Source organism: Heliangelus exortis, chromosome 3 (assembly GCF_036169615.1).
Source record: "Heliangelus exortis chromosome 3, bHelExo1.hap1, whole genome shotgun sequence".
NCBI lineage: Eukaryota > Metazoa > Chordata > Aves > Apodiformes > Trochilidae > Heliangelus > Heliangelus exortis.
Window position 1 is genome coordinate 68,431,661 of NC_092424.1, and position 27,305 is coordinate 68,458,965.

General features: G+C 41.0%; 2 protein-coding genes across 5 annotated transcripts; one reads left to right on the forward strand and one right to left on the reverse strand.

Annotated features, from left to right (window-relative positions):
• TUBE1 (tubulin epsilon 1) lies at positions 1-16,896 on the forward strand. Of its 4 annotated transcripts, none has more exons than XM_071741135.1 (12): positions 1-296; positions 373-446; positions 1,582-1,634; positions 3,676-3,733; positions 4,271-4,386; positions 5,393-5,514; positions 6,672-6,859; positions 7,673-7,848; positions 9,705-9,845; positions 11,352-11,492; positions 13,920-14,094; positions 15,739-16,896. In XM_071741135.1, the coding sequence occupies exons 1-12, from the start codon at positions 272-274 to the stop codon at positions 15,895-15,897; spliced, it is 1,428 nt and encodes a 475-aa protein (XP_071597236.1). In that variant the 5' UTR covers positions 1-271; the 3' UTR covers positions 15,898-16,896. The 4 variants fall into 4 exon arrangements, with proteins under 4 accessions (XP_071597236.1, XP_071597237.1, XP_071597238.1 ...); XM_071741136.1 differs by having other exon boundaries at positions 1-279; XM_071741138.1 differs by lacking the exon at positions 1,582-1,634 and having other exon boundaries at positions 7-296.
• CCN6 (cellular communication network factor 6) lies at positions 16,498-25,187 on the reverse strand. The gene is made up of 5 exons (XM_071741139.1): positions 25,118-25,187; positions 21,614-21,890; positions 20,945-21,187; positions 18,120-18,313; positions 16,498-17,785 (listed from the first exon to the last, which is right to left on the reverse strand). The coding sequence occupies exons 1-5, from the start codon at positions 25,178-25,180 to the stop codon at positions 17,504-17,506; spliced, it is 1,059 nt and encodes a 352-aa protein (XP_071597240.1). The 5' UTR covers positions 25,181-25,187; the 3' UTR covers positions 16,498-17,503.
• Between the last annotated feature and the right edge of the window lie 2,118 nt (positions 25,188-27,305).

Genomic DNA, 27,305 nt, shown 5'->3' on the forward strand with positions numbered 1-27,305 from the left:
AGCCCTGCGGCCGTCGGGACGCCCCGCCCCTCACGCCAGCCCGGCACAGCTTACCCCCCACACACACCCCCGCTCCCTAGTGGAACGCTCCACTCGCCCCGGGTAGGAGGCGAGCGCCGGCGGCGAAACCAACGGCTGGGACGTTCCACCGCAGGGGAGACGGGGGAGTGAGGTGGCTGCTCCGTCGATAGAGACCTCCCGCCGCCACCTCATCCCGCTCCGCCGCGGCCGTTAAGGCGCCGAGTTCGAAAGAGCAGGCAGCCGCCCCGCCATGACCCAGTCGGTGGTGGTGCAGGGTAAGGGGTTGTGGCGCTGGCCTCCGCCCCCTCGCCCCCCTCTCTGTGCCTGATCCCTGTCTCTCCCCCTTTGCAGTGGGCCAGTGCGGGAACCAGGTGGGCTGCCGCTTCTGGGACCTGGCGCTGCGGGAGCACGCTGCCGTCAACAAGGTAACGGCGCCGCTGCCCTCCCCCTGGCCCTTCCCGGCGTGAGGAGGGCGGCGCGACCGAGGGAGCGAGGCGGCTGCCGCTCTCGCCGTGGGGAGGCCGCAGTGGCCCTGGCTCCCTGTGTTTTCTTGTGGCTGGAAAGCAGTGTGTTTTGTTTGATCGTGTTAGGGCCACTTTGTGAAAAACAAAAAAGTATCCCCAGGTTTTTAAGCTGTTTCGTTTCGGATTCAGGCCTGGCATGTCTCCCTGCTTGCTGACGGTTTTGAGGCAGTCAGGGAAAACAGGGTTCTCCAGTGCAGGTTCTTGGCCGCTGGCAGGAAAACAGCCCACCAAAACCCACCCCTTTCGTGCTAGCACCTGCTGCATGGTGTAGTACAGACTCAGTTCACTGTTGTGCTGACCCAAATAGTACTTAAGAGGGTATAGGATTGTGCTGAGTACCCTCGTCAAAGATACAATGGTTTTGTCATGACTCTAAAGATTCTCTTTCCTCGTAAGCTCTGTATGTTAACAGGTAATGATGAGTAGTCCTTCTCCATGCCTTCTGCTGTAAAAAGGCAATGGATGAAGTTTGTGTGCATATGGAGAACCTCTTGGTTTTAGTATTCTAGGCAACAGTGACTTGCAAATTCTGCTTCTTAAGGCCCTTAGCAGTATGGTTAGCAGTCTTAAAAATAATGTTAAAGCATTTTGGCTTGCCAGGTGTCTTTAGCTTTATGGCAAGGTAAGTCATTTCCACACCACCCCTCAGCATGAAGTTTAAGAACTGCATATGCAGTGTAATGCACTTTCCTTTTCCAGCACTTTAGCACATCATGGACACAACTGGGTGTGTTTCACTGATTAACTGAGTCAGATAAACAGCAGATACTCAATAATTACATTGGGATGTTCAGTAAAATCCTAAATCTTTAGAAATTAAGGCAGAGGAGTTGTTTAATCTTGTGCTGAAAATATAATTTCCTAGTTACATGCTCCTGAAATTTTTTAATATGAAGCTGATTGTTCTTCAGTGAGTGCTAACTAGAGCTAGTTGGAGTCAACATAAATGTCCCTTCTGTTTTGAGAGGAGGGATCTCCTCCAACTTAAATTATTCTATGGAGAATTTATGACACTATGTATCATGTTTTGTTTTAGAAAGGAATTTATGATGAAGCATTGAGCAGTTTCTTTAGGAACATAGATACAAGGTAAGTCTTTTTTAACAAGCAGTTCATGACTTTTACGCAAGTAGATCAACAATTCTAACTTAATTTACAGTTTTCTTGGTCTCATGTCACAGTCTGTGCTAGAAAAAGTTTTGGCTTTTTTCATTCTCCTCAAAATGCTAGCTTTACCTTTCCTTTTTAATTAGTTACTGCATTAGTTAGAGGTATTGAAAGAGTTGGGGATTGTTTTCCTTCTGTCCCAGAAATGGGCAGTGAGGATCTGATAGCTTTTGCTGTTGTGATTCATGATCAGGCTGCAAGCCTTCTGAATGTCAGCTTAGCACATTTATTGAAGAGTTGTAAGAGGAATTGTACACGAAGTAGTCAGAAAAGGTTATGTCAGTTTTAAATCACTTTTATCTGAATAATATGGGAGTGATATTTATTTTTTGGAAGTTACCCAATTCATACCATTAAGAGCATTCAGTGATCTCTGATCTATCGGTTACAAAAGCACAAATAAAGTAGTTGTGCACTTGAATATTACTGTTGTGTTTTTATTTATTAAAATGCTCTTGATCACCCTCTGTTTTTTACATCATATGGCTAGGTTGCAGCATAGCATGCAGTTTTAACTACATTGAAATACTAACTGTTTTGTTTCAAAATTTACCTCTTTGAAAGAATATGCAGGTGCATTGGAATTCATCATTGCACTTCCTTGTGGGCATTTCCTAGAATGTCTTGGGTTTTTGGTGTTTCTTTGTAACTAAGAAAATTTGTTTTTAATCAGTGCCTATGTTTCTGTAAGTGCCCAGTGAAGTCACCAAATATGTAACTGAAAAGTTGTCTGCAATAAAAACATCTGCTTTTTGTCTCTAAGGAGGGAGGATTTACCTCAATACTGTAGAAGATTCAAGGCAGAATTCCCTGTCTGTGAAACAAAAGAATGGTTCTTCAAATCTTTTGTGTTCCAGGAATTTTTCATTTTCCTTTTGAAATAGTTCCTGCTTTTAACTGCAGCCTTGAACCATAATTTAGTTAGGGAGAGAAGTTTCAAATTCTTCTGCTCAGGCTTTAATTTTGGCCCTTTCTTATTTTTGTGGGGTTTGTTTCAGTTTTATCAGAAAGGACTGGTTCACCTTACAGGTCATTGCAGGCATAAAACTCATACAGTGACAAACTTCAGCCATCTATCCTTTGCCATACTGTGGTTCAAAAATAATTAATCCAGGTGGGTTGTCCTGTCAGAAACAACTATAAGCAACACTCTGGCAGAACCAGAGAGGCTTTTCTTCTGTTACAGTGTTTATTAAACTGGATAATATTGGAAACGTGTTTCTGCATATCTATGATTTTATGCGAGAAATGCATGTCTTAAGCCTAGGGGATTCTAGGGAATGCAAGGATTTTTTTCAGCAATTGAATCAAAGTAATTGAAAGTATGGGCTGGCACAAAAGATCACAAAGACAATCATAAGAGAAGGAAGTGTTGATTTCAGTCATTTTTCTTCCACTTCGAGTTTTATTAGTCCCTGAGGAGAAATAGAACTTCTCTAGCTGGATTTATTAGTGGTAGGGTGGACTGGTATAGGGAGCCGTGTAGGTTAGAGTAATCTCATGAGTGCTGAAGGCTGCTGTGAGCTGCTCATCTCAGGGGAAGCATCTGGTGCAGTTACACAGCTTTCACACCTTGTGCAGTAATGCAGTGCTGGACACGGAAATGGTAGTGGTACCGTGTTCTGTCATAGGATGCAGACATACCACATGCTGAATAGAAGATACCCCTCTCAGGTTTTGGTAGTGCTTGTAGAATTACCTCGGAGCAGAGCCTGTAGCTGAGACTTAACTTTCAGTACTTATCTTTTCAGCTTCCTGAAGTATCGCTTAAGATATTTCTGATTGAGATTTTGTTTTGTAATTTCATTACTTAAGGAATTTCTTAGCAGCATGTTCAAGTGTTTCTCTTTGTTTTCATTATAAGAGTCCTCTAAACACATAAGACTGAGGAGGAAATTCTATTCTAATATGTATTGTGTTATTTTCTATTACAATTCTGAGCTTGGATATTTTTTTTTTCCAGAAGTGGTGGTGATGGTCCTGACATTTCCAAAGGAAAAATCTGCTCTTTAAAAGCACGAGTAAGGCAATCTATAAAAGTCATTCTTTTTACAATGCATATTTATGTCCATCTCTGTAAAAATTTTCATAAGGTTTTTATAGTTGTGTATGCTTGTAAGTACTACTTTGAATAGTAAAACTTGTGACTTTTATGGTTCAGTTTGGTTGCTGACAGTCTTGTTGAGTAATTTAACTTAGAATTGTAATAAAATTGTTGTAGATGTTACCAACCATGTTTTTATTTGTATTTTCCAAGGAATTAGTTTCTTTGAGTTGTCTTAAGTGATTAAGAAGCAAGAAAATTTGAAGCATAAAACTTAGTGTAATTTTAACAAAATTTAATAATCTGAAACACTGTCCCATTTGCCAACTTCTAGTAAATCAGCCAAGGTGAATCTAGTTGATCTTCTGTTTGTCTAGGTGTTGACTAGAAGTTTCTGTGTAGCACAGTAAAAAGAACAAAGTTATTTACAATATAAACTGAATCTTTCTTTGTGTGATTATTTTGAAGAGTGGCTTGCTTACTGACTGAATTTTAATTCTTTCCTTTCTCAAAGGCGCTGTTGATTGATATGGAAGAGGGTGTGGTAAATGAAATTCTGCAGGGCCCATTGAGGGATGTATTTGATAGCAAGCAGCTTATCACAGATGTTTCTGGTTCAGGAAACAACTGGTGAGAACCTCTTCAGAAAGCATTTCATAGCAACTAATTAGGTGGCATTTGAAATGGGGAATTATAAGAGTAGCTTTCTAGTTTGTTCTGCTGCACCTGGGGAGCTGTAGCCTATTCCCAGTAAACTTTGGAGTCGCTGTTGCCTGGAGGAGGGCTTTGAAAAACCTTTTACAGGAGGATAATTCTGATTTTGTCTGTTTTTTCTTCCTCTTTTTTATTTTCTTTTTCAAAAGAGCATGCTTTTTATTTTTGTTTCTTTGGTGTTCAGCTGCTCCCATTGCTCAGTTAAAGCCATAATCTAGTTTGAGACTGTGCACCTTGTGTGGAAATGAGATATATGAACAAATTCTGATTTTGAAGCACCACAGAGTCTGGCTTTGTGCATATAAATGATACTACCAAAAAGAGAAATTCAGAAAAACATAGATTAAAATAATAAATCCCAGTTTTTCACCAAGACCCTTTATGTGACTCTAATAATATTCAGTGTATTACAGACTAGAAAGCAAATCATTAGTAAATGTACTGTAAGAGTGCAAACCAGGGAATAAAGCATCCTGTAACTGTACCATCTAGCATGCATCTGCGTTGAAAATGAGCTGGTTTTGGTATAAATCAACTGTTTGGGGTTTTTTACAAGTGGAAGCAATTGATTTGCATACTAAAATGTAAATGAGTACACATGCTTCATGGGGATAGCCTTATTGTGAAGGAACATGTAACTTTCATTTCAAAATTACAGTTTTATCATCCAGTAGAAGAGTTAATTTTCTTATCAGTACAAGGACAAGTGTGCACTCCAAAGCTGTGAGTTTAGTGCTGCTTGCCTCATCAAAATGAAAACCATGTCCTGATTCCCATATTCACATTATGTAGTCACAGTTTAGCAGCTCACACAGGAGTTGCACCCAGCTCTGGACTGTAAAATATCAGACAGGGGGAGTTAAAATAAAAAACTGAAAGATTGATTGTTGGAATTTTTTTAAAGTACTTTTCATATCTTCAGGGCTGTAGGTCATAAGCTATATGGCTGTCAGTACCGGGAAAGCATCATGGAAAAGCTGAGGAAAACTGCAGAACATTGTGACTGTCTACAGTGTTTTTTTATAATTCATTCTATGGGTGGTGGTAAGTAGTTTTTTTTTATGGTTAATATGATTGCACAGGTGAAAAAGAAAATCCTGAGTCTTGAAAAGAAGACTGATGATATAATACACATGATTAATAACGCAGAATTAAAAAATTAAGTCCAATTAAGTGGACCTGTAATTTTTTATTATTTTTTGTTAGAGCACTGAGGAACCCTAATCATGAACTAAGGTAATTGCTACCCAGAACAAAAATACAGCTACATTTTTAAATACAGGCACCAGATACAGGGAAATGCTGAGGTATTGCTGATCAGAAGAAGGGACAGTGTCCTCAAAGCACTGCCAGTTACTTCAGATCATGCAGAAGGAGTTTTCCAAAAGTTTTGAAGGAGAGTTTCTAAAGTTGAGCAAGGTTAGAAAACTATTTTTCTTCCTTTAATCTGCTCAAGCTGCTTTGTAAATAAATCAGGAGAGAGAATCCCTTGAAGTGACAATATTGTTGTTACTTTACTACTAAGCCTTCCTTCCCCAGAAACATGAAGAGAGTGTATTATAACTGGTTATGATGTGGAAAAGGAGAGAGAAGATAGCTTTTAATATAAAGCAAGATTTTTGTCAAGGGCCTTTTTTGTGTCCCTCATTTAGTTCTCTATTTTGAATTCGGTGCTATGTGCTTGATGCTAGTGGGGGAAAAAAATGTGTGCTGGGGGAAACCAGTTATTCTCTTTTGACTAGACAGTGAAAAAAATGCATAGAACTCCAAAAGGAAAGTAAATAATTGTTTAGGGCAGTTAAGGGTTTTTAAACATGTTTTATGTCATAATTCAAATTAAAAATTTAAAAATAAGAAATAAAAATACTAGGTCAGAAAAACGTTCATTATGTCACAGGACTTTTTTGTTTGCAGAAATTTTTTAAGTTTGGATACATCATTCTGTCTGGTATATTACAGGGAATACTTTTGTCACTTAATTATTTTTCTGTCTGTCAGAAAATATTACTGCCTGAAGTTACATCTCAGTAGCCTCCACTCTCAGCCAAATGCTTCAGAAAATATTCATATATATATATATATATATACATACATATATATATATATATAATTAAAAAGTTGCGTGTTTCTGAAATATGAGATTTAAGGCTTATGATAACATGGGGAATCTTTTATCTTATTCTCTCTTCATTCATAATTAGGGACAGGATCTGGTCTTGGAACTTTTGTACTAAATTTGCTTGAGGATGAATTCCCAGAAGTATATAGATTTGTTACTTCAGTTTATCCCTCTGGTGAAGATGATGTTATTACGTCTCCATATAACAGTGTTCTGGCTATGAAGGAGCTTAATGAACATGCAGACTGTGTACTACCAATAGAGAATGAAGTAAGAATATTTTATTTCAGTAAGCTTTTTCTTTTTATTATTAGATTGCACATAGGAACTGTTTTTTCCTTTTGTGCATTGATTAAGGTGCCAATTCTTAAAAAGGACAATTGAATTTTTCAAAATAATAATTGAACTCCTAAGCCACTTGCAGGCTTGTAAAATTCTAAGTATCACTAAACAGTTTCTCTGCACCTTCAAAGGAGTGTAGTGTGATGCTTTTCATGTCTATTTCAAGGTAAACAGAGAGAAGCTTCTGTTTACTGAGGATGATTGTCTTATTCTTTTAGCAATTAATTTATGCATAGTATTAGCAGAGGCCTGCAAGGGAGGTGACTAACTACATTGCAATAAACTGGACATTATTCATTAATGATATGGGCATCTTGAGCATAACTGACCACACAAACCACTAGACTCATCTGAATTTACCTTGATAGCTGTCTTCCTCTTTGAAAGAAAAGCAAGACAAAGTAAAATATATTTAAAGAACATATTTTTACTTTCATGGGAATTATAAGACTTTACAGCATAATTTTAGAAGACAAGGATTTTGAGTAGTTCCATAAAATTCAAACTTCTGAGTCAAGCTGTGTACATGTTTCTGATATATAAGGAACAGACTTTTAGAACCAATTGGGATTGATAAAAGGTTGGACTCGGATGTATTCAAAGTATAATCATTGAATTAACAGTATCATATTTTAGCTTTTTCTTTAAGACAAATTGAAATGAAAAACTGAGGTACCTATTTTGAAAGATGTGTCCTCATGACTTTCTCTATGTTGTTTTGTTTTTTTTTTTCTCTTAAAGTCTCTGTTTGATATAGTTAATAAAATTCATCAGATGATCAATTCTGGGAAGCTGGGTTCAACTGTGAAGCAAACCAGCTTCGTAACATCAAGTGCTGGCACTGCAAAAATTGGACCAGAGAAGCCATTTGACTCAATGAATAATATTGTAGCCAACTTGCTGCTGAACCTGACAAGGTAAAGTGACAGGTTATTCCTCTTTGAAAGTAGTACTGTAGAGGTGGTCTGTGGTGCAAACATACAGTCGTGCATCAACTCAGAAAAAATTAATTGTTTTCCATTTGATATAATTCTCCTCCTTTTTAAAGTATTTGGAAGTATTTGGAAACAGTCAGATTGTTGTGGTGTTGCTGTAGCCATGGGCAGTCTTGAAACTGAAGTCAGAGAAGGTTTATAGGCAGAAATATAGTGTCTTCCATTTTGCTTGTCTCCGAGTCCCAGTTCTGCCTTTGGTTGTTGCTCTAAAGCAGGCGTTGCCAGTGTTGAGAGGGGAAGCGCAGGAGAGATGGAAGGCAGCGGTGGTCAAGAAGATAAATCAGGCGGTGGAGGTGGAGAGGAAGGCAGCGGCAGCAGAGCGTGCGGGAGCCGCGGCAGGCGGGCAGGAGCCGGGGAGTCTGCATTGTGAGATTCCTCGCCCGTGTTCTCTGGCTTCTGTCCTCTTGGGTCCTCCGACGATTCTGGTGGTGGTGGTGTTTTCAGTCGCTTTTGGTTTTGCTTCTCGGTCCCATTTTACTTTTTGTCAGAAGCACAGGGTCAAGTGGCACAGTTGGCTGAGCTTGAATGAGTATAGGCCCCGCAGGTGCTGGTGGGGGTATTTTAGGCGTCTGAAAGAACTGCTTAGAGGTCGAGTCCATATTGTGAGCATTCGTCGGTGTATCTAGTAACGACACTGCTGCCTCTGTCTGTGTTTCCCTGAGGTTTGCCGCAGGGCCTACCTTACGGGAGTGAGTGGGCAGCTCCCTTCCAGCTCCTGCTCCGATTGCCAGGCAGGGCCAACTCCCGTTGGCGTTTCCCGATGATTGGCTGGGAAGAGCGCAAATATGGAGACTGTGGCCAACACCAGTATGGTGTAAAAGCACAGCTCCAGGATCCGTTTTGGATTACCAGGAATCCCTCTCTCAGAGAGTATACTACGTAGTCACGGCACTGCCGCCTCTGAATTTGCCTTAGGTTTGCCGTGCCTACGTTAGGGGGGGTGAGTGGCCAGCTCGCTTGCAGGTCCTGCCGTGATTGCCAAGCAGTGTCAGCTCCCGCCCCCGTTTCCCGACGTCCAGATAAACCGTCGCGTGACGCATCTCCCAGCAATTCAGGGTCCCTGTTGGGGCACCGTTTGTCGGGAAGAGCGGAGTGGACAACTCGCAGATGAATAGAATCAAAGTATTGCCGTTTATTGAGAGTAGCGGTGGCCCTTTCATACGCAGTCAGGCCGATAAGGTAATATAAGCATATTGCTGAATGTTACAACACGTTCTTCGTATGTCACAGGGCACTATCCAACTGGTTAAATGCAACTGTTGATATGCTGTCTATGGAATGCTTTCCCATCCTTTGAAAGCACCACATAGATACTGGTCTGCTTTTCTTTTAAACAACTTGACTGTTATGTTAAGATATGCACATTTTGTTATATCCTTTTTATTAGAACTGGTATTCAGCAGCTATGTCCACATACTGAATATCCATGCTAAAGACTACAATAGGGGAAATATAAGGTCTTATTCCTGGTGATTATGAGAAGTTTAAGGAAATAAGCTATGACATTTTTACTGACAAATGTGATCTGCAGAATTTTCAGAGTTGGAGGGATATCTGGAGCTCTAGCCCAACTCTTCCATTAAAGCAAGATGACCTAGAGCATATTGCACAGGAAAACTTGGTAAACATGAAACGTGAAAGCTTAATATACGTGAACAGTTTGTTGATGCTCCGTTATTTACCGTTTTATTGTAGGGAACAATTTTAAAATAGACATAATGAGTGTTTACCTTATAAAAGTAGTTTGCTTGGTTTATAACAGCTGTTTAATTTTTCAGCTCTGCCAGGTTTGAAGGTTCCCTCAACATGGATCTTAATGAAATCAGCATGAATTTGGTTCCATTTCCTCGACTTCATTACTTGGTTTCAAGCTTGACTCCTCTGTATACACTGGCTGACGTTAATGTACCTTCTAGAAGGTAAGAAAAAGTTCTTATGGAAGCTTTACACTTGAAGATTATTTTCTGATTCTTTCATAGTTTTCATTTTTAAAGTTTTTTCCTGTAGTAAAACTACAAGCATTAAGTTTTCCATATTTTCAAATTCATCCTGCTGATATTGAGAACATCCTTTGTCTCTTTTCTCTGTAATATTAAGCAAGTAAAATTGAAATGTATTTTAGTTACCTCTGCTGGGAAATGTTTCTCTTGGAAAAAATGTATTACTTAGAAACCACACCACAAGTTGTGTACCTATCTGCAGCTCACTCACAAAATGCTGTAAAGACGAACAAGGAATTAAAACTAAACTCCTTGGGAAGTAATGGCATCAGGCTAGAGATGCAGTGAACCTATTTAACAGCTTAGTGTAACATTCAGATTATACTTGTCAAATTTTGTGAGATTAATTATCCCATGTTGAAAAATAACCAGTGCAAATGGATTTCATGTGTTTTTTTCCCTGAGCTAAATTCAGTCAACAAAAGGTCCATCTACATAGACACCTAAAGGTTAGTGATGGAGGAATGCAAAAAGGAGAAGAGGGCAGGATCACACCTTTTCAGTGACAGTAAGGTGTGACAATCAGTTGTATCTCCTGAAATCATATCCTTAGGGAAAAATACAGTGCTGGAAGGAAGGTAACAGGCCATGGGGAGATACTCCATCAATCATGGTTTGGAATGAGATGGGAACAGTAGCATTTTTTGTCTCCCGTATTTATTTGCTTTCTAATAGACAGATTGTGGCAGAGGTATAGAAAAAGAAGTAGGGATGATAGATGAAGATGATAGAGAAGTTTGGAACAAATTGAAAGAATAGCTTAGATATTGCAGGTTCATAGAGACCTCCTGTAGACACTATCTTTGATATCGCAAAGCACAGTGGAATTTGCTTAAGGACGTGAAGAGAGGAAGAATGTGACCTGTTGTGTCATCTTTTGAAGCATTCATGACAGAGTTCTAATTAATATAGTCTGTCTTTTCCTAAATCATTGATCAAAATTAATGCAGTTTTATGATTCGTTGATATTCTAAAATGGTAAAGTGTAACAGACAGTTCTATAACAGTCAGCAGTACTTAGGTATTCGTCGTCAGATCTTTCACAAACAGTGAGGCTCAAACTGCCCTAACCAGAACCTCAAGTATTTAAATTCTGCTACATATTTTAATACTTGGTAACCATTGACCTAAAATTTCCTTAATAAAGGAAGTTTCTATCCACTTTTCTGACTTCAGACTCAACAGTAGGTTGTAACATGAGAGAAGACAAGGAAAATGAACATAGTCTGTTTTAAAAAAAATTACTAGTGTCAATGTATGTACACACAAAGGTTTGAATCTCTTTCCTGTTATTCATGGCCCTGGGTTAACTGCACCTTTACTTCCAGATTTTTGTGAATTTTCAAACCCTGAAGAGGGACATTTTGAAGAAATTTCGTAGCCTGCTTTAATGAATAGCTAACTTTTTGTTTTCTTTCCACCTAGGTTGGATCAGATGTTTTCAGATGCTTTTAGTAGAGATCATCAACTCATTCAAGCAGATCCAAAGCACAGCCTCTACCTTGCCTGTGCACTTCTTGTCCGAGGAAATGTGCAAGTTTCAGATCTTCGCAGAAATATTGAAAGGTTTGTAATTCCAGCACTCTTGCTTTTCTGAAGAATTTGAATACTAATTCAGTTTACTCAAATGTTTTCCTGAATTTCAGAATTTAAGAAAATAGTTTACTAATGAGTAAGTATAAGCCACAGCATTCTTGGATTTCCAAAAACAGAGCTGACTAGATGTCCCTGTGCTGCTCCTCCCATTCTCAAAAGCACAAAAGAAAGCAAAGCTCAGCTTTCCAGAGGTCTCTTGCCAGTAAGGGGTGTTGGGCAATAGGTTCTATACTAGGAGTTTTTTCTGAACAGAAGTGTTGCGTGAGACGAATCTCGCCGTGGGCGCGAGCTCGGTTCGCGAACAGAGTCAATCGAGCTAGTGTTGGTTCGGGTTAGTATCAGAGAACTAACTTCGATCCGCCTGGCTCTGGAGCCTGCTCAGGAACCACACCCTGCCGATCCCGGGCATGCGCACCTGGGCCAGCCCCAACTGGGCACAGGCGGGGCGAGCACCGTCCGGGCCCATCACCCGGCAAGTCCTGGCACCTGCTGCCTACATTTCCCTCCTCTTTTTTTTTTTTTAAGTTTTTATGGGGGAAAAGATGACCAATACGCGAGGATCTTAGTTGCGTGGTGCCTCGTTGTTCAGAGCTGGTAGTAGCGCCCCGGGCGTTTTGAGGTTGCCGCGGCGGGGTCGGGACATCATCCTCGTCGTCCGTCAGGGTGGGTGGGTTCCTGTACTGCTGAAAAGCTGGGCGATGTTCGACGTCCCGCTTCTCTATTAGTTGCACGGCCCGAGTGACCTGGTCTTGCAGGGCCGATATCTTGTCTTCCAGCGCAGATACTGCCGCTGGTTGAGGGGCTGCTTTTTTCTCTGCAGCCTTCCGTGGGGCCAGGGGCGGCGGCAGGGGTAACTCTCCGCGGCAGCCAGAGGTGCTGCAAGCCGCGGTTTCCGCCCCATCATTTTCCGGTGTTTCGACTTCCAGGCCGATATCCGATAGGAGTTCGGTCACGGTTTGGTGGGGCTTCCCGGATATGCCCTTTATGGCAGGCTTGCCCCTGGTCAGCCCCAGACATACTTGCTCGTTTTTTCCTTCCTCCAGGGGTGGCGCCGAGGGGGTCACGGCTGGCGCTCTCTCAGGCTCCTCCCCCTCGGAGGGTGGTGCCGAAGGGGTCGCGGCTGGCGCTCTCTCGGGCTCCTCCCCCTCGACGGGTGGTGCCGAGGGGGTTGCAGCAGGCATTTCCTTCGGGGGAAATGCCTCGGTCTTTCGTAATGGAGCCGCGGTGGTGGCAATTGCCACTTCTATTTCGGCTTTCATAACAGCTAATAGATTGCAAACGACCCGCCAGGTGTTGTCCGCACCAATAATGTCGCCTTTGGTCTCCTTATAGTGGAGACTTGCAGATTATACACCTCCCCCCAGAGGTCCCAGGCGGTCTCAGGACCTGGGTAGCGGAGGGGTTCCCGCCTTTCCGCCTGGGCTACAATCTGCTCGGCAACGGTGGTGCTGGTAGGTTTGCTTGCATAGGATCCCATCATCGGTTTTACTGATGTCGATGTCAAAGAGAAGAAAAGGTTTCTCTTACCCGAATCTTTCGGGGTATCGAATGGTCTGTGGAGAAGGGTCACTTTCGGACGAAACGCATTCTCCACCAGATGTTGCGTGAGACGAATCTCGCCGTGGGCGCGAGCTCAGTTCGCGAACAGAGTCAATCGAGCTAGTGTTGGTTCGGGTTAGTATCAGAGAACTAACTTCAATCCGCCTGGCTCTGGAGCCTGCTCAGGAACCACACCCTGCCGATCCCGGGTATGCGCACCTGGGCCAGCCCCAACTGGGCACAGGCGGGGCGAGCACCGTCCGGGCCCATCACCCGGCAAGTCCTGGCACCTGCTGCCTGCACAGAAGTCTGCTCTCATGGTTACTTTTGTGTAGATAGGACATTTCCCTTATTTTAACAGCTCTTTATTGTTAGCACTGTTTTCTGCCTTCTATGCTGTTGATCAACATAGTTAAAAAAGGAAAGGCAGGCCAGCTTCACATACAGGATGGATTTTACAGGTACACAGAGACACATGGGGAAAACTTCTGAGTACTGCAAGCATTTTACTTCAAAACTATAGGTATGCTGATTGTTCCTGCACAGTGTTAACCTGCTGCTCTCCTAAATCTTGGAGTGCCTGCAGTCCCTTTTGTAGAAACAGGTGTTTATATTTACTTTTTAAATCCTGAGACATTAAATTAACAAAACAGAGGTAGTGGTTGCCATTTGAATTTAAAATAGACATGCTGTTTTAGTCTGAATTCTAAAATGTCTTATGCAAAATGCTAGTTATCTAGTTATAACTGTCTTGGTCCCAAAAGCTTAATTTTTATCTTTCAAACTCTTTGTTAGCTAAGGAAATTTAAGCTTTGTGCTGTTACTTTCCCTAGGTAACTGTAAATTTTTGCACTACAGGTTGAAACCTTCGCTGCACTTTGTCTCCTGGAATCAAGAGGGCTGGAAAACTGGTTTGTGTTCAGTACCTCCTGTGGGCCATTCCCATTCCCTTTTGGCTTTAGCAAACAACACCTGTGTGAAACCAACATTTATTGGACTTAAAGATAGATTTATGAAGCTCTACAAGAAAAAGGTACAACTCCATCATTGTCTTAGTATCCATAGTCCTTAATCATTAGTATTTTGCATTATTGGGAAATACAAAGGGAATGTTTAAAGTAACAGCCCAAGATTATGTATTAGCTTTTAAGGAATCAGGCAAGCAGCTTCTTCTTAAAAAGGGTACATCCATTATTAATCTGTGTCTAATAGGCAATACACTTAATTTCTTCAGCAATGAGGCAGTATCTGACAGATTTTACTACCAGTTTATGGTGGGTTGACCTTGGCCAGGTGCCTGGTGCCCACCAAACTGTTCTCTCACTCAGCGGGATGGAGCAGAAAATAAGATGAAAAGCTTATAGGTTGTGATAAGTAGGAATGTCATTCACCAGTTACCATCATGGACAAAGCAAGCTTGACTTGGGGAATATTAATTTATTCCCAGTTAATAACAGAGTAGTATGGCAAGAAATAATACTGAAACAACATGCACACGCACACGCACACGCACGCACACGCACACGCACGCACACGCACACGCACGCACACGCACGCACACGCACGCACACGCACGCACACACACGCACACGCACGCACACACACGCACACACACGCGCACGCACACACACGCACACACACGCACACACACGCACACACACGCACACACACGCACACACACATACACACACACACACACACTCGTTGCAGGTTCAATTTCCCCACTGTGAGCAGCGGAGTCTGATGGGGAATGGGGGTTCTGATCAGTCTGTATCAGTTCATATCTGCCAGTCCTTCCTCCTTATGCTTTTCCCTTGCTCCTGCATGGGGTCCCTCCTGCAAGGTACAGTACTTCAAGAACTACTCCAGCACCCCCTGCCAGAAAGCCTGCTCCATTGTGGGCTCCTCTTCATGGGCTGCAGTTCCTGCCAGGAGCCTCCTGCAAGGACTTTCCATGAGATCTTCCTTCAGGGCACATCCACCTGCTGCAGCTTGGGGTCATCCGTGAGCTGCAGAGTGGCTCTCTGCTCCTCCATGGTCTTCCATAGGCTGCAGAGGGGCAGCCTTGTACACCATGGTCTTCTCCACGGGCTGCAGTGGAATCTGCTTCAGCACCTGGAGCACCTCCTCTCTCTCCTTTTCTCTAGCCTTGGTGTCTGCAGGTCTGTTTTGTCTCACATTTTTGTCATTTCTCTCACAGCTGTTATGCAGCATTTTTTCACCCTTCATAAATACTATCACAGAGGCATTACCAACAATATTGATGGGCTCAGCTTTGGCCAGCAGTTGGGTCCATCTTGGAGCAGATAGACACTGGCTTTAACCCACATGAATGCAGCTTCTGGTGTTTTTTCACAAAAGCCACCCCTGCATCACCTCCCCTTGCCCCCTTCAACCTTCCCACATAAACTAAATACACAGTTTGTTCAGCTGTGGCCAAGCAGACAGAATATGAAAAGACAGATGTCTAAGAAATTAGTATGATCAACTGGGATTCCATAGTAGATTGCTACTAAAGTTGCCAAGTATTTAAGCAAAGGAAGTCAATGATATAAGTCTATAAATCTACTTTCTACAATGCCTGCACTCCCGTGTTCAGTGCAGACTGAATGATACTCATTGAATCAGTCAGTAGGTGCCAAGTAAAAGGATAACACCTAACTTCTTGCTCTCTTAGGCTCACCTTCATCATTACCTGCATATAGATGGGATGGAGCAAAGTTGTTTTTCTGAAGCAGTGTCATCTCTGTCTGACCTAATAGAAGAGTACAGTGAACTGGATGCCACAAAAGGTGGGCCTCAAACAGGTCCATCAAGACTGAAGATAGCTGTTTAAAGAAAGAACTGGCTCCCTCAAGGAAAGAAATTCCCCAAAGAATCCAACCACTTCAGTTAACCAGAATGAATTGCAGCATGCCAAGCTATTGTCATTCTAAAATGAGACTGGGAGAATGACTCCCTCAGCTCTGAGAGGTATTAGTGAAGTGAAAGGCCCCACCTGTAAGAAAGATTAGAACGCTCCTAATTATGGTGGATATGAGTAAGAGTGATATTCCTAAGTTTAAATTCATACACCATACACTGCAAAGAGAAGAGAGGTTGTAGCAGCCAAAAAATGTAGTTCTTCCCTCAGACTTTCAGCTTACATAAACTAAAGGTGGGCCTTGCTCCAAAGGATGATCATGGATACTACATTTGGTTTTATACTAGCAACTATGAAAAGCAGAAAAGCCTGCATAGTCTTTTCAGAGGTGAAAGCCAGTCTCTAATGAAACTGGTTTCTTAAACTTTACAGGGTAGTAGTAATTTCAGAATGTTCATAGTTTTTAATATTTTTGCTTCCACGTTTTACTTAGCTGTATTAGAGCATTCTGAGTTGATACCTAAATTGGCAATATCAGAAAATGCAATACAATAAATTTTTCAAGTGTTATACTTGGAATGTTAATTACTTTTTAATCATAATAATGAATGCTGAGTTGCACTTGATAATAAAATATACCTCTGAGTGAAATATGCACTTATGATGAAGTAACAATGTCTGGAGAACGAAGTTTATATATTTAAAAGAATGCAATTAAAATATATCTTTTAATATTTATAATTACCGGAGTAGATAAATTTTTGTATTACTGTAAGAACTTGTACCAAATAAAATGTACAGTTGTTTCCAGTTGCTTGGCTGTCTTAGAAAGTGAGATTTGTGAACTGGAATGGATCAATATAATGATTTCTTAAAGCCTGAAGATCTAGCAGAGCTGGAGTGAGTGTATAAGTAGGCACAATTGTTAGTATATAAGTCCAGGATTATTCAATGAAGCATTGTGATAACATATATGGAGAGCATTTTTTTTAAGAAAGCATTTTAAAAATAGTAATTTCCTTGTAGTTTTGCTACTATATTGTCAGTCAGTGTTCATTTATTTGTTCCCTTACAAATACATTTTTATGTTCATAATGCTAGATAAAGATTATCAGGTTCAAAAAGCAATCTGAGCTTAAAATTCACTTCTTTTTCATCCAGCATTGATGTGTTTTATCCTTGCAGATACATGATAGAAAACATTATTTGAGAATCAAGAATGATAGGTGAAGTATTAAAAGGTAATCTTTTTTCCCTATTAGGTTAGTCAGAGTACCTCTGAATTGACTTGTATTTGTCATTACAGCTGGGCACAAAGCTGCCTTATGTGCCTTTTAATTACAGAAGTTCTCATTTTGACAATACTAGATGTATACATCCTTCACACGGATATATTTCCACAAATAAAACCAATTACACTTTAAAAGATGCACTTCTACTTGCATCTTCCAGGTGCTATTGAATATTTACATATGTAGTTGTCTTATAAACATTGCCATGGCAGGGGGTGACACTTAACTGTTGGGGATGTGGATGTGCTGTTGCACTTGCAGTAAGATACAGGCAACAATGTAACTTGTCATAAAACTTTGAGTTCCGAAAACAGATCTCCTGGAGCACTGCAAATCCTCTGACATACACAAGATGTTATCCACATCATCTTCCACTTAAAGAAGCCCTCATTGGGGCACTCAAACTGTACAGTGATCATTTTGGACTTATTAGGGATGCAGCATCTCTTGTCCAAGCACACCCCACAGAAAGTTAGTTTGTAGCTTTGTGTAGTTGAGCATCCAGAAAAAATCAGTTTTTCTGCCGTAGGAAACTGGAAAGTCGGTTGACATGTTTTTCCTTTTGGAATCTAATATAAAAACAAAGAAAAGCCTGAATCTTTACATGTGGAAAATGGAACATGAAACAAAAAAATTACAACATTTATGTAGGAATAGCTTGAATTACTCTTCTGAAAGATGTCTTATTTTTCTTTATCAGTGAGCAAATGGAAAGCATGGTCTGAGTAACTGAGAAGCAGGACAGCACTAGCAGCACTTACATTTCTGGACTTCTTATTGTTTTGTTTGCAATTACACATCTGTAGTTTACACTGAAACCTGAAGTAATTTTATAAGTAGTTGCTAATATATTTTCCATTACTTCCAATCTTTTCTATTAGGAGAGTGTGTATTAGTGAGTACCTTTATGGTCTTCAGTATGTTGGTGAGACAAGGCTGGATGAAGCATAATCTCTTTTCTTTCTTCATTTCACACTTCCTGTTGTCATTGGTGACTCTGCTGGATATGCCTATGCCACAGGTCCTGGAACAGGGTGTCCAGCGGGTTGCCTGCACGAGGCACTTTTTCTTCAAAACTAGTGGTAAGCTTCTGTAAGCTAAGACAGCAAGGTACTCATTATGCAGCACAAGAGCCCCAAAAGGGTTAGTTTTTATATGGTGCTTTTGTAACAAAAACAAAGTAATACAAATTTTTGTAAATTTGAATGGCAGCTCAATCCTCATGCTGGGTATTGAGATCCTAGCAAGGACTATGAAATTTCATGTCTTATATGATACCATCCCACCCAAATTTAATGGGATTAAAAAATTATGAAAGGGAGTTATCTGTGGAATTTTTATGAAATGTCCAGAATGGAAGAAACATTGAAATTGTTTAAGGCCAGGCATAGCTTAAAAAGAGGTGCTGAAAATATAAATAACAGTTTCTTGTAGATGCTGTGAAGGCTTTAGGTGTGTTTTTTGAGGAGTAAATTTTCCAGTCACTTCTAAATACCATCAAAAAGCCTGGTTTTGATGGATTAGAGATGGATTAGGTGGAGTATATTCTAAAAAAATAAAATTAACTGCAATGCAAAAGTTCTTGGTTAAATTTTGAAAAAAACCACAACTGTTTATGTGGAATCTGGGCAGAATTACAAAGATAACTGGAAAGTAGACAACTATTTAAAGATCTCATTGCAGCAAGCAGGTTAAAACCCCATCACAGATCTGCAGCAAACAAAGGGAAAGTAAATAGTTGTTTTTACACATTATGCTTTAAAGTATGACCCAGGTACATCCCTCTATATCTAAATTAGTTAAATAGAAATGACACGGAAAGCCAAAAAATAAAGCAAACATGGTGAAATGAAATCTATCACTTGTTATCCATACTAAGAGAAAAAAAGACTTTTCAAAATACATATTGGCCCATTGAGGCACTCATGGAATTCATGCACAAATTGGTGTTTCCTCTCCTTGCACTGGGATAGGAAAGGGTTGACACCTCTCATTGAGAGAACGATGTCAAGGTGCTTCTTCTCTTCAGAGGTCTTCAGAATGCAGCCCCCCAGGGACAGGCTGTTGTTCCCTGCTCTTTACAAGCTGGGTATCTTTTCTCAAGATTATCCTGTGCAGTTAATTCAAATTCCTGAAGACAGACTACGAGCCACCAGTGATGCCTACACACTGATGGAGTTACTGGAAGTCAGACTTCAGCTTTTCAGTCTATTGCTGTACTGTGAATGATTCTATCATACTATGATATGATTCTATCAACAAGACAAGAGGGCATGGTCTTAAGTTGTGCCAGGGGAAGTTTAGGTTAGATATTAGAATTTCTTTACAGAGAGGGTGATCAAGCATTGGAAGGGGCTGCCCAGTGAAGTGATGGACTCTCCGTCCCTGGAGATATTTAAAAAGAGACTGGATGTGGCACTCAGTGCCATGGTCTAGCAACCGCACCGGTGGGTCAAGGGTTGGACTTGATGATCTCTGAGATCCCTTCCAACCCAGCCAATTCTATGATTCTATGAAGTAGATGACTTAATGCTGTTCTCCAGGTACCTGAAATACCCACAAACCCAACTAATATATTTCAGGGTGGCAAGTAGTTTGGTTGTCATTCTTTTCAATATGTTATGTTCTTTTTTGGGTCAGATTATCTGTGTTCTAGAAATAAAGTCCCTCTTCACTTGAAATGAGTTGTTTAATGAGTGTTTATATACAGCATTAAGTATACTTCCTTAAAAAGGCTTTGACACAAGTCAAGTTACAGGTGTTGTACCGTGATTTTTAAATGAAGTTGAGCTTCCTTTTTATATTTGCTAACTTTCAAAACCACTGCTAACATGTTAGAAGGTGTCTAAACTGAACTTCAGATTTTTTTGAGTGGGTCTGTTTACCTGCAGACAGACTTACTCAGCAGTCTTTTAAGAAGATTTTCTGATGTTTTGTGATCCTCATTTTTATTTTATTGATTCATTATGATGATTCAGGCCATAATTCAAGTTGCTACCAAGTAAATGGCTCAGCATTCTGGCACCCAGGTTAGTTATAACAAGGATGGGTTTCCTCATGAAAACTTGACCATGCACAAGGAAGGGGAGAGCACAAAGGCAGGCAGCTGTGGCCAAGGAAGGGCCAGAATGTCTGCTTCTGGCAGCAGTGCTTCTCTAAAGTGGAAAACAGAACTACAATGTTAGCAGCAGAGCCAGAGTGAGGTTAAAGGGAATATCAGCTGAACCTGGCAGAATTCCCTGGATAACTCATATGCTTTTGATCAAAACCCTTTTTAGGGAGAGGGTGACCGGAAGATTTATGAATTTATTAAGTCTGCAAGGCAGTCTTTATAATTTTCTTCTTTCTACTGAAAGAAGAGGTCTGAAGCACGCGAAATGTCCCAGGCTGTGAAGTGGCTGCCCACCAGCAACCCTAATTGGTCTGATCTGATGAGTAAGTAAATGTCTGCAGAAATATGGGTTGAAGGTAGCAATGGCCAATTCCCTGGTGACAGAAGCCAAAAGGCTTTTTGCTTTTCATATTCATCAGGTTTAGAGAAAAGAGTCTGTGACCTAAGAGTAAAAGGGGTAATTGGGACAGACCGGTCACCCTGGCAGTGCCTTGAGCAAGAAATGAGAAACTGCCAGTGTGCTGCCAGTATGCTGCCAGCCTGGCTGCTGGAGCCAGGGACACCAAATGTAGCAAGGCTGGTGTATGGAAAAGTTGAACAGTGTAGGAAGGCACACCTGACATCAGCCTGTAGTTTGTTGATTGAAGCTGCTTGTGCTGTCCAGGCCCACAGATGGATTGTCCAGGCTTCTTTCTGCCCACGACCCTGGTGCAGGGACTTGCTGCTCCCTTTGGTATGAATGTGGGTGTACATCCAATGGCACCACTGACACAGAGGCACTTATACAGTGGGTTTGGCTGGAAGGTCTGTCCATTAGGATAATAAATTCCACTGAGCTCACATCCTACAGCTATCAGATCTGCAAAGGGTAAACTGCAGTTACTATGGGAAGAGGAGCATGTGCTTCCTGCCTGCAGAGTGCTATAAAGCCATCAGCCTTTACAGCATCCACAGCTCCCAGTTCTTCCCAGCCCAAGCAACCTTTTTAGTTTTTTATGCCCAACCACAGCCACCTAACTAAATCAGTCATCAGTGTGTCTGCAAATAACAGGCTTGTGCACAATGAACTGGTTTCACTAATGCGTGCACGTTAGTGAAAGTATAAAGACAATTCCAACCCTACAGTCAGATTGTCTGACTGAGCAGTCAAAGAACTAAAGTAGAATAAATTGCCCAGCATGGAGCTGTGCAGCACCAGCAAGCAGAGCTTTCCTCCCAAACCATCCACCTGCATATGGTCCCACCCTCCTGGATTTCAAGAAGGGAATGTGAAAGAGCAACTTACATGCACACACTCCTGTTTCATACCTAGGCTCATCTTCTGAGTAGTCACAGTAGAGGCCTTTGTGGGGATCACAGATGGCTGCTTCATTGCAGGTCTCTCCTGACTGCTTGGCGCAGACCTTACAGCAGCCACAGCCATCCTTCACCAAGCTTACCCCAGGGGTGCAGGTTGGCACAGGTGGGCACCTGCATGGCCAGTGGCAAAGCTCCTTGCGCTGATGGACTTCAGTAGTTTCTGAAGGTTTTTCTCCAGGCTTCACCAAGGGGCTGTGGAAAAACTTACACACAGTGGGATATTTTGAGAGCTGAATGCATTACGAGGAGCTGGCGTAGCATAAAAAAAAGTTGGGGTGGAAAAAACTGTGAAGTTTCATGAAGACACATAGCATTTCTCATCTCACAGGTTCCAAAACGTGTGATGCCACGAGATTTAGATAACACACAGGACTGGTTTCATCAGTCACCTCGTGTATCAATGTGTCATTCCACCAGTGAGCAGAGCCTGCTGCTTGTTTGAAGCACAATTCATGGGTCTTTCCTTTGCCTTGAATAGAACAAGACCTGTTGTACAGCTCAACTAGGAAAAAAGTGTTTTAAAGTAGATGGTGGCTTTATTTTAAATACTTCTTTCCAGAAACCAGATGAATTAGCTTTTGTCCTTCCACTGCTGTCATCCCATTACTGCCCTGTGTACCACTTCTGAAGGCAAACACTTTTCAAAATAGCAAACCTCTTGGTGCTCTACTTTGGCTCAAAAATTTAAGTAGCTATTTTGGGAAGGAGTATTAATGTATCTACAGATTCTCCTGTGCTAGATGCAAAAACTGAATCCTGCAAGTAAGAAGTAGTTGCACTGAGTTTAATACACCATTTTCTAAGGGTGTATATTTGCATGAGTGTTTATTGCTTACAGGGCAAAAAGATCTATCAGAGAGGTTCACAACAGCAGTAGAAAGTCAACTTCTAGGCATAATTTACTGTTTTCCACATTCTGTCTAAGAAGTCCTGCCTTTTTTTTTTTTCTTTTTTTCTTTTTTAATTTTTTTTTTTTAAGTCCTAAGTAATTCTTGACAGGTTTATTTTTCTGAGGCAGAGGGAAAGATTAAGTCAGCACAGTGTGAGAATGGATTTATTTGAGATAGCTAATATTCTGTCTGCTTTTGAGAAAAACTACATCTTACAGAGACAGCTTAGATCTCAGCATAAAATCTTTTCATGCTGCTGATTTCAGCAGAAATGCAGATACTGACATAGTTATTAATCATGGAGGGATGGCTCTGTAGTTACATGGGGGCACACACAGTGCTTGTTCACTTGTATAATGTAAAGGCTGGGAGCTGCTTTAATCAAGCAATTGAAAGAAAGAGCAGATCCAGCCCCTTATCAGATGCCAGTACCACAAAACAGCTTGCAGGAAAAAAAGGAAAAAAATATACCATAGATCTTTTCCAGGCCCATGAAACCCCACCCATCAGTTTGTCTCTGTCCCTCAAACCTGTGACTCCACTGATTTAGGAACAACCTCTGGCAGAGGTGCTAAGGGAAAGCTGAGGAAGGGATTTTCTGCTGGGTTTCCTTTCAGTTCAGCTTTCAAATTGAAAGCATCCACAGAATTCAGCATTTCCTAAGTCTTATCCTATGAAAGCTCTTGCAGCATAATTGAGTTGGCCTAATCACGATCAACACTAAATGACCTTTTAAAAGTCTTTTTTTCTACCACTAATTTCCATTTTTCATGGTCATTTACAAGTATGCTTACAATATCTTAATCCACAACTACTAATGAAGCTCCAAAGTAATAGCTTTCAAGTTCCTTTGGCTGAATGATTTTTAAGATACATATTAATTCACAGACGCAATTCATGTAATAAATGAATATCAAACAATGTCATGTGGTATTCCATGCAGTATCCTGAAGATAGTTTAATAAATGTATTATTTTGTTAATAGCTTACTGATAAGGGATTTCTTGTAGTCCTGTTTAACTAAATGCAGCAGTAATATAGAAAAGACTAACTTAAATCTACTATTTTTTTAGGTCCCTAGGCCTAAAAAGCCTTCCTATAAAATATACCGTTAATTTGATTAAAATGTGCATTGGAGTACAAAATTTCTTAAAAGCTTGTTTTGTAAATAAGACACACAGATCTTCCTATCCACTCAGCAGTATGTTCAGCAGTACGTTGCTTTAGGAAACTCACTTTGTTGCTACTTTTTTGTTGTTCTTTTTTTTTTTTTTTAAGCAGAATATTATTAGGAATTTGGCCATGTGGTTATATGACTTAAATCAGATATCATGTTTCAAAATGGGTATGTGTAGCAGGAAATAATACGTGTGCTTTAATCAATATGTTTAATTTGTACTACAAATTAAAATGTGCTTTAGACCTATCTACCTAAGCAAGTCATTCCTCTCTTTCTTTTTTTTTTTTTTTCGGGGGGGGCGAGTGGGAAACATGTCAACTGAAAGGTGTGAGACTGGAAATCTACTAATAAGAAAGATACTATCAGGCAAATACCTGACAGTTTTAATCACAGAATTACTGAGAAGGTCTACCTGAAAAATCTTCAAAAATCTGCTAAGTTACAAGGACAATTTAAAGCTTGCTAGTAAAATGAATAGGCCAAATATTTTTCTAATTCTTGTTTCCCAAAGTTCCTGTACCAAAGCTGTCTACATCGCTCAAGTGCCCACTGCATAATTTTGCTGATCCATTGGGTGGATCAGAAAATGAGACCATTGTGTAGTAATCTTTCATGTGTTGTTGTTTCTTTTCATGTGTTTCACAGGTTTAACAAGGTCTGCATGGCATAAATAAGCAAACAGCAAAAGTAGGCAGTGTGTCATTGGTAGTGTTCGCTTATTTTTGTCTGGCTTTAAATATGCAGAAACTTTGCAGAGAGACAGCCCTTTGAAAATTCTGCTTGACATTCATCTTGATTGTAAAGGAAAAATACACAGCGTACACATAAAGAGGATTTTCAAAATCAAGTAAATAAATCATGAAATTGGCCTTTGACACAACGTCCTTCAGCAAAAGCTATGACTTAAAATTTTCTCCTAAGAGACAAAGCATAACACAGCCCAAGAACCTTTATCTTTGTAAAACTAGCTTGAAGTCAGATCACTGCATATATATACATATCTGGAATATATATGAGCATGGAGAAATGGTTACTTTCTGACTGCATCAGATAAGCATTTGTGCTATAATAAAAAAAAATAAATAAATAAAAAAAAGTGACAATTTCAGCTCCCCTAAAGCTTTTTTTCTTCCACTTTATCATATTAATGTACAAATTAGAGAGAAAAAAATTCTAAAGTCAGAACTGGTGCATTAAATAAGCTGCAAATGAAATTTACGCAGGAGTAAGGAATGGCTCCTTATTCTTTATGAGGAATTTGCTTTACTGAAATTTATTTTGTCATTAAGCAAGTAAAAACTTAAAACCGGGGGCGGGGTGAGGAAGGGAGGAATCTTTTCCTTCTTTTTAATGAACTTACCTGTTGCGTACAAGGGATGAAGAAGATGGTGGGAAAAAGGAGCCACCGCATGTTCCTGCACATTCAGAAGTGAAACTGGGAGATAGGGAACAGGCTGAGCTGTGTCAGAGGAAGCACTGAACACAAAGCTCTCCTCTGTCTTCCTTGCCAACCCTACTTTCCCCAGCACATGCACGAACACATACAGACATTCACACTTGAAATTCTCCACTTCATACAGAACCAGCTTCGCACTGAAATTTCTAACTGATCTTTTCTCTGCCTGATGCTAGAATACAGATTTTCACACCCTGCTTGATCCCATCCAGCTGCTTCAGGAGTTTCTGCCTGACTTAATTGAGGTCGGGTGGGGTGACATCTGATTCTTAGATTCTTGCTGCTGGAAATGTAGTGTTATTTTTAACTTGTCTTTAAGTCCATATTACAGGAATTTCTGAGATCTGAAAAGCAGAGCCCCAAATACTTGTGTTTTCTGAGGCAGAGAAAGAAGAATTTCACAGACATTCTGGTGTACTGTGCCTAGCAGAATCCTAGCATGAAAATTAACACCATCAGCACATGCTTTCTAAATAGGGAAGAAAGGCTATAGGGTGTTATAATGCTGGTAACATACTCTGCACTGCTTCTTTCCCTGGAATCCTAATGGGGAAACCCAAATGTACTTTTCTCTGAAGTATGCACCTTGTCTCTCTGCTTAAACACAAACCCATTCACATTGCCAGAGTTCCTCCTCCCTAATACTATTGAGGTGACATGCCTGATTTTTGGGTTAAGTGAGGGTCTCCAGGGTAAGATGAAAGCTCCACCCCTGCAAAAGTGATGTTGATGGTGAATGCTCCTCCCTTGCATTTGTCCTCTCCTAGTCACCTCCTGTGAAGTCCAACAGTTCCAGTGGGGCTGTCAAACCCCATGGTCACACAGCCTCATGCATGGGCAGAGGTAGTGATGGTGGGAGTATTGAATCAAATCCAGCCCAAGAAATTCTCTCATGCCCTCTGCAGTGACAAATGAATCCTCAACTGCTCTCTCAAACTCGTCATCCTTCTAAACACCTCTTATTCAGCACATCCACTCTGTCACATAATTCATAAAGGCCAAACAATAGCTACTGGATGCTGAGGATGAGTTAATTTCGGTGTTGTTACTCTGATTATGCACCTCTGCAGACCAGATCTGACTCAAGCCTTGTGTTTCTCATTAAAAGCTTCTGGACACAGCACCTGGGTTTCTCAAAAAATCTCTTCTGTGTACTTTCAAAACACAGCTTGTTTCACAGGATCAGAGGGTAGTTGAAGTTGGAAGAGACCCAGGAGGTCTCTAGTCCAACCCCTGCTGAAGCAGGGTCGGCTCTGAGATCAGGCTGGGTTGCTCAGGGCTCTGTCTGTTTGAGTCTGAAAACCCTCCAAGGGTAAAGACTGCCAAACCTCTCCTGGCAGCCTGTTGGAGGACAATAATGAGCAATGCAGGCTGTCTGGGGAGATCCAGGTGCAGTTTTCTCCTACAGACCCAAAGACACCCCTTTTGCTGAGAGCATGAGGACCAGGACATGGATTCTCCTGGGGCTGCAGAGGAGCACAGAGCACCCATTTGAAATGTAGTGTTCCTCCTTGCATCACAGAAACAAAGCACATGGCCACTGCTGGGCTGGGAGTGCTCTGTGTGAGCTGGCAAAGACTGGTTTGCTGTGGATAATGGGTCTCATTCTCAGAAAATGGGAAAGAAATGTTCCTGTAGGATCATCCATTTTTTTCATATCATGTACTTTGCTGGAATTCATCTGGAGAGCATGGTACCTTCAGAATCAGAGTGAGACTTGGAATCTGGGGTTTGAATATAATTAAGCTGATGGATAGAAAATGATGGGTGGGAGGAAGGTTCCTCTCTGAGGAAGGCATTCTGGTGATATAACACATTCAAATGTGTTTTTATTTGGCTGGATTGTTGCCCAAATGCTTCCAAAACAACCGGGGTGCTTCTTCAGCCCAGGAAGGTCCTACTGCTAGGAGCAGCACTCCTACAAGCAGGACTCATCTCTCCAAAGCCATCATGTGCCTTCATTGCCTCTCCCTAACAAATACAATAACTGAGGCTGTCTGGAGTTTGCAGTCCCTGCAGTACTGAACCCTGAGTGTATTTAACAAGGAGCCACAACACCAGCAACACTAACTCCTCTGCATAAATAATTCAT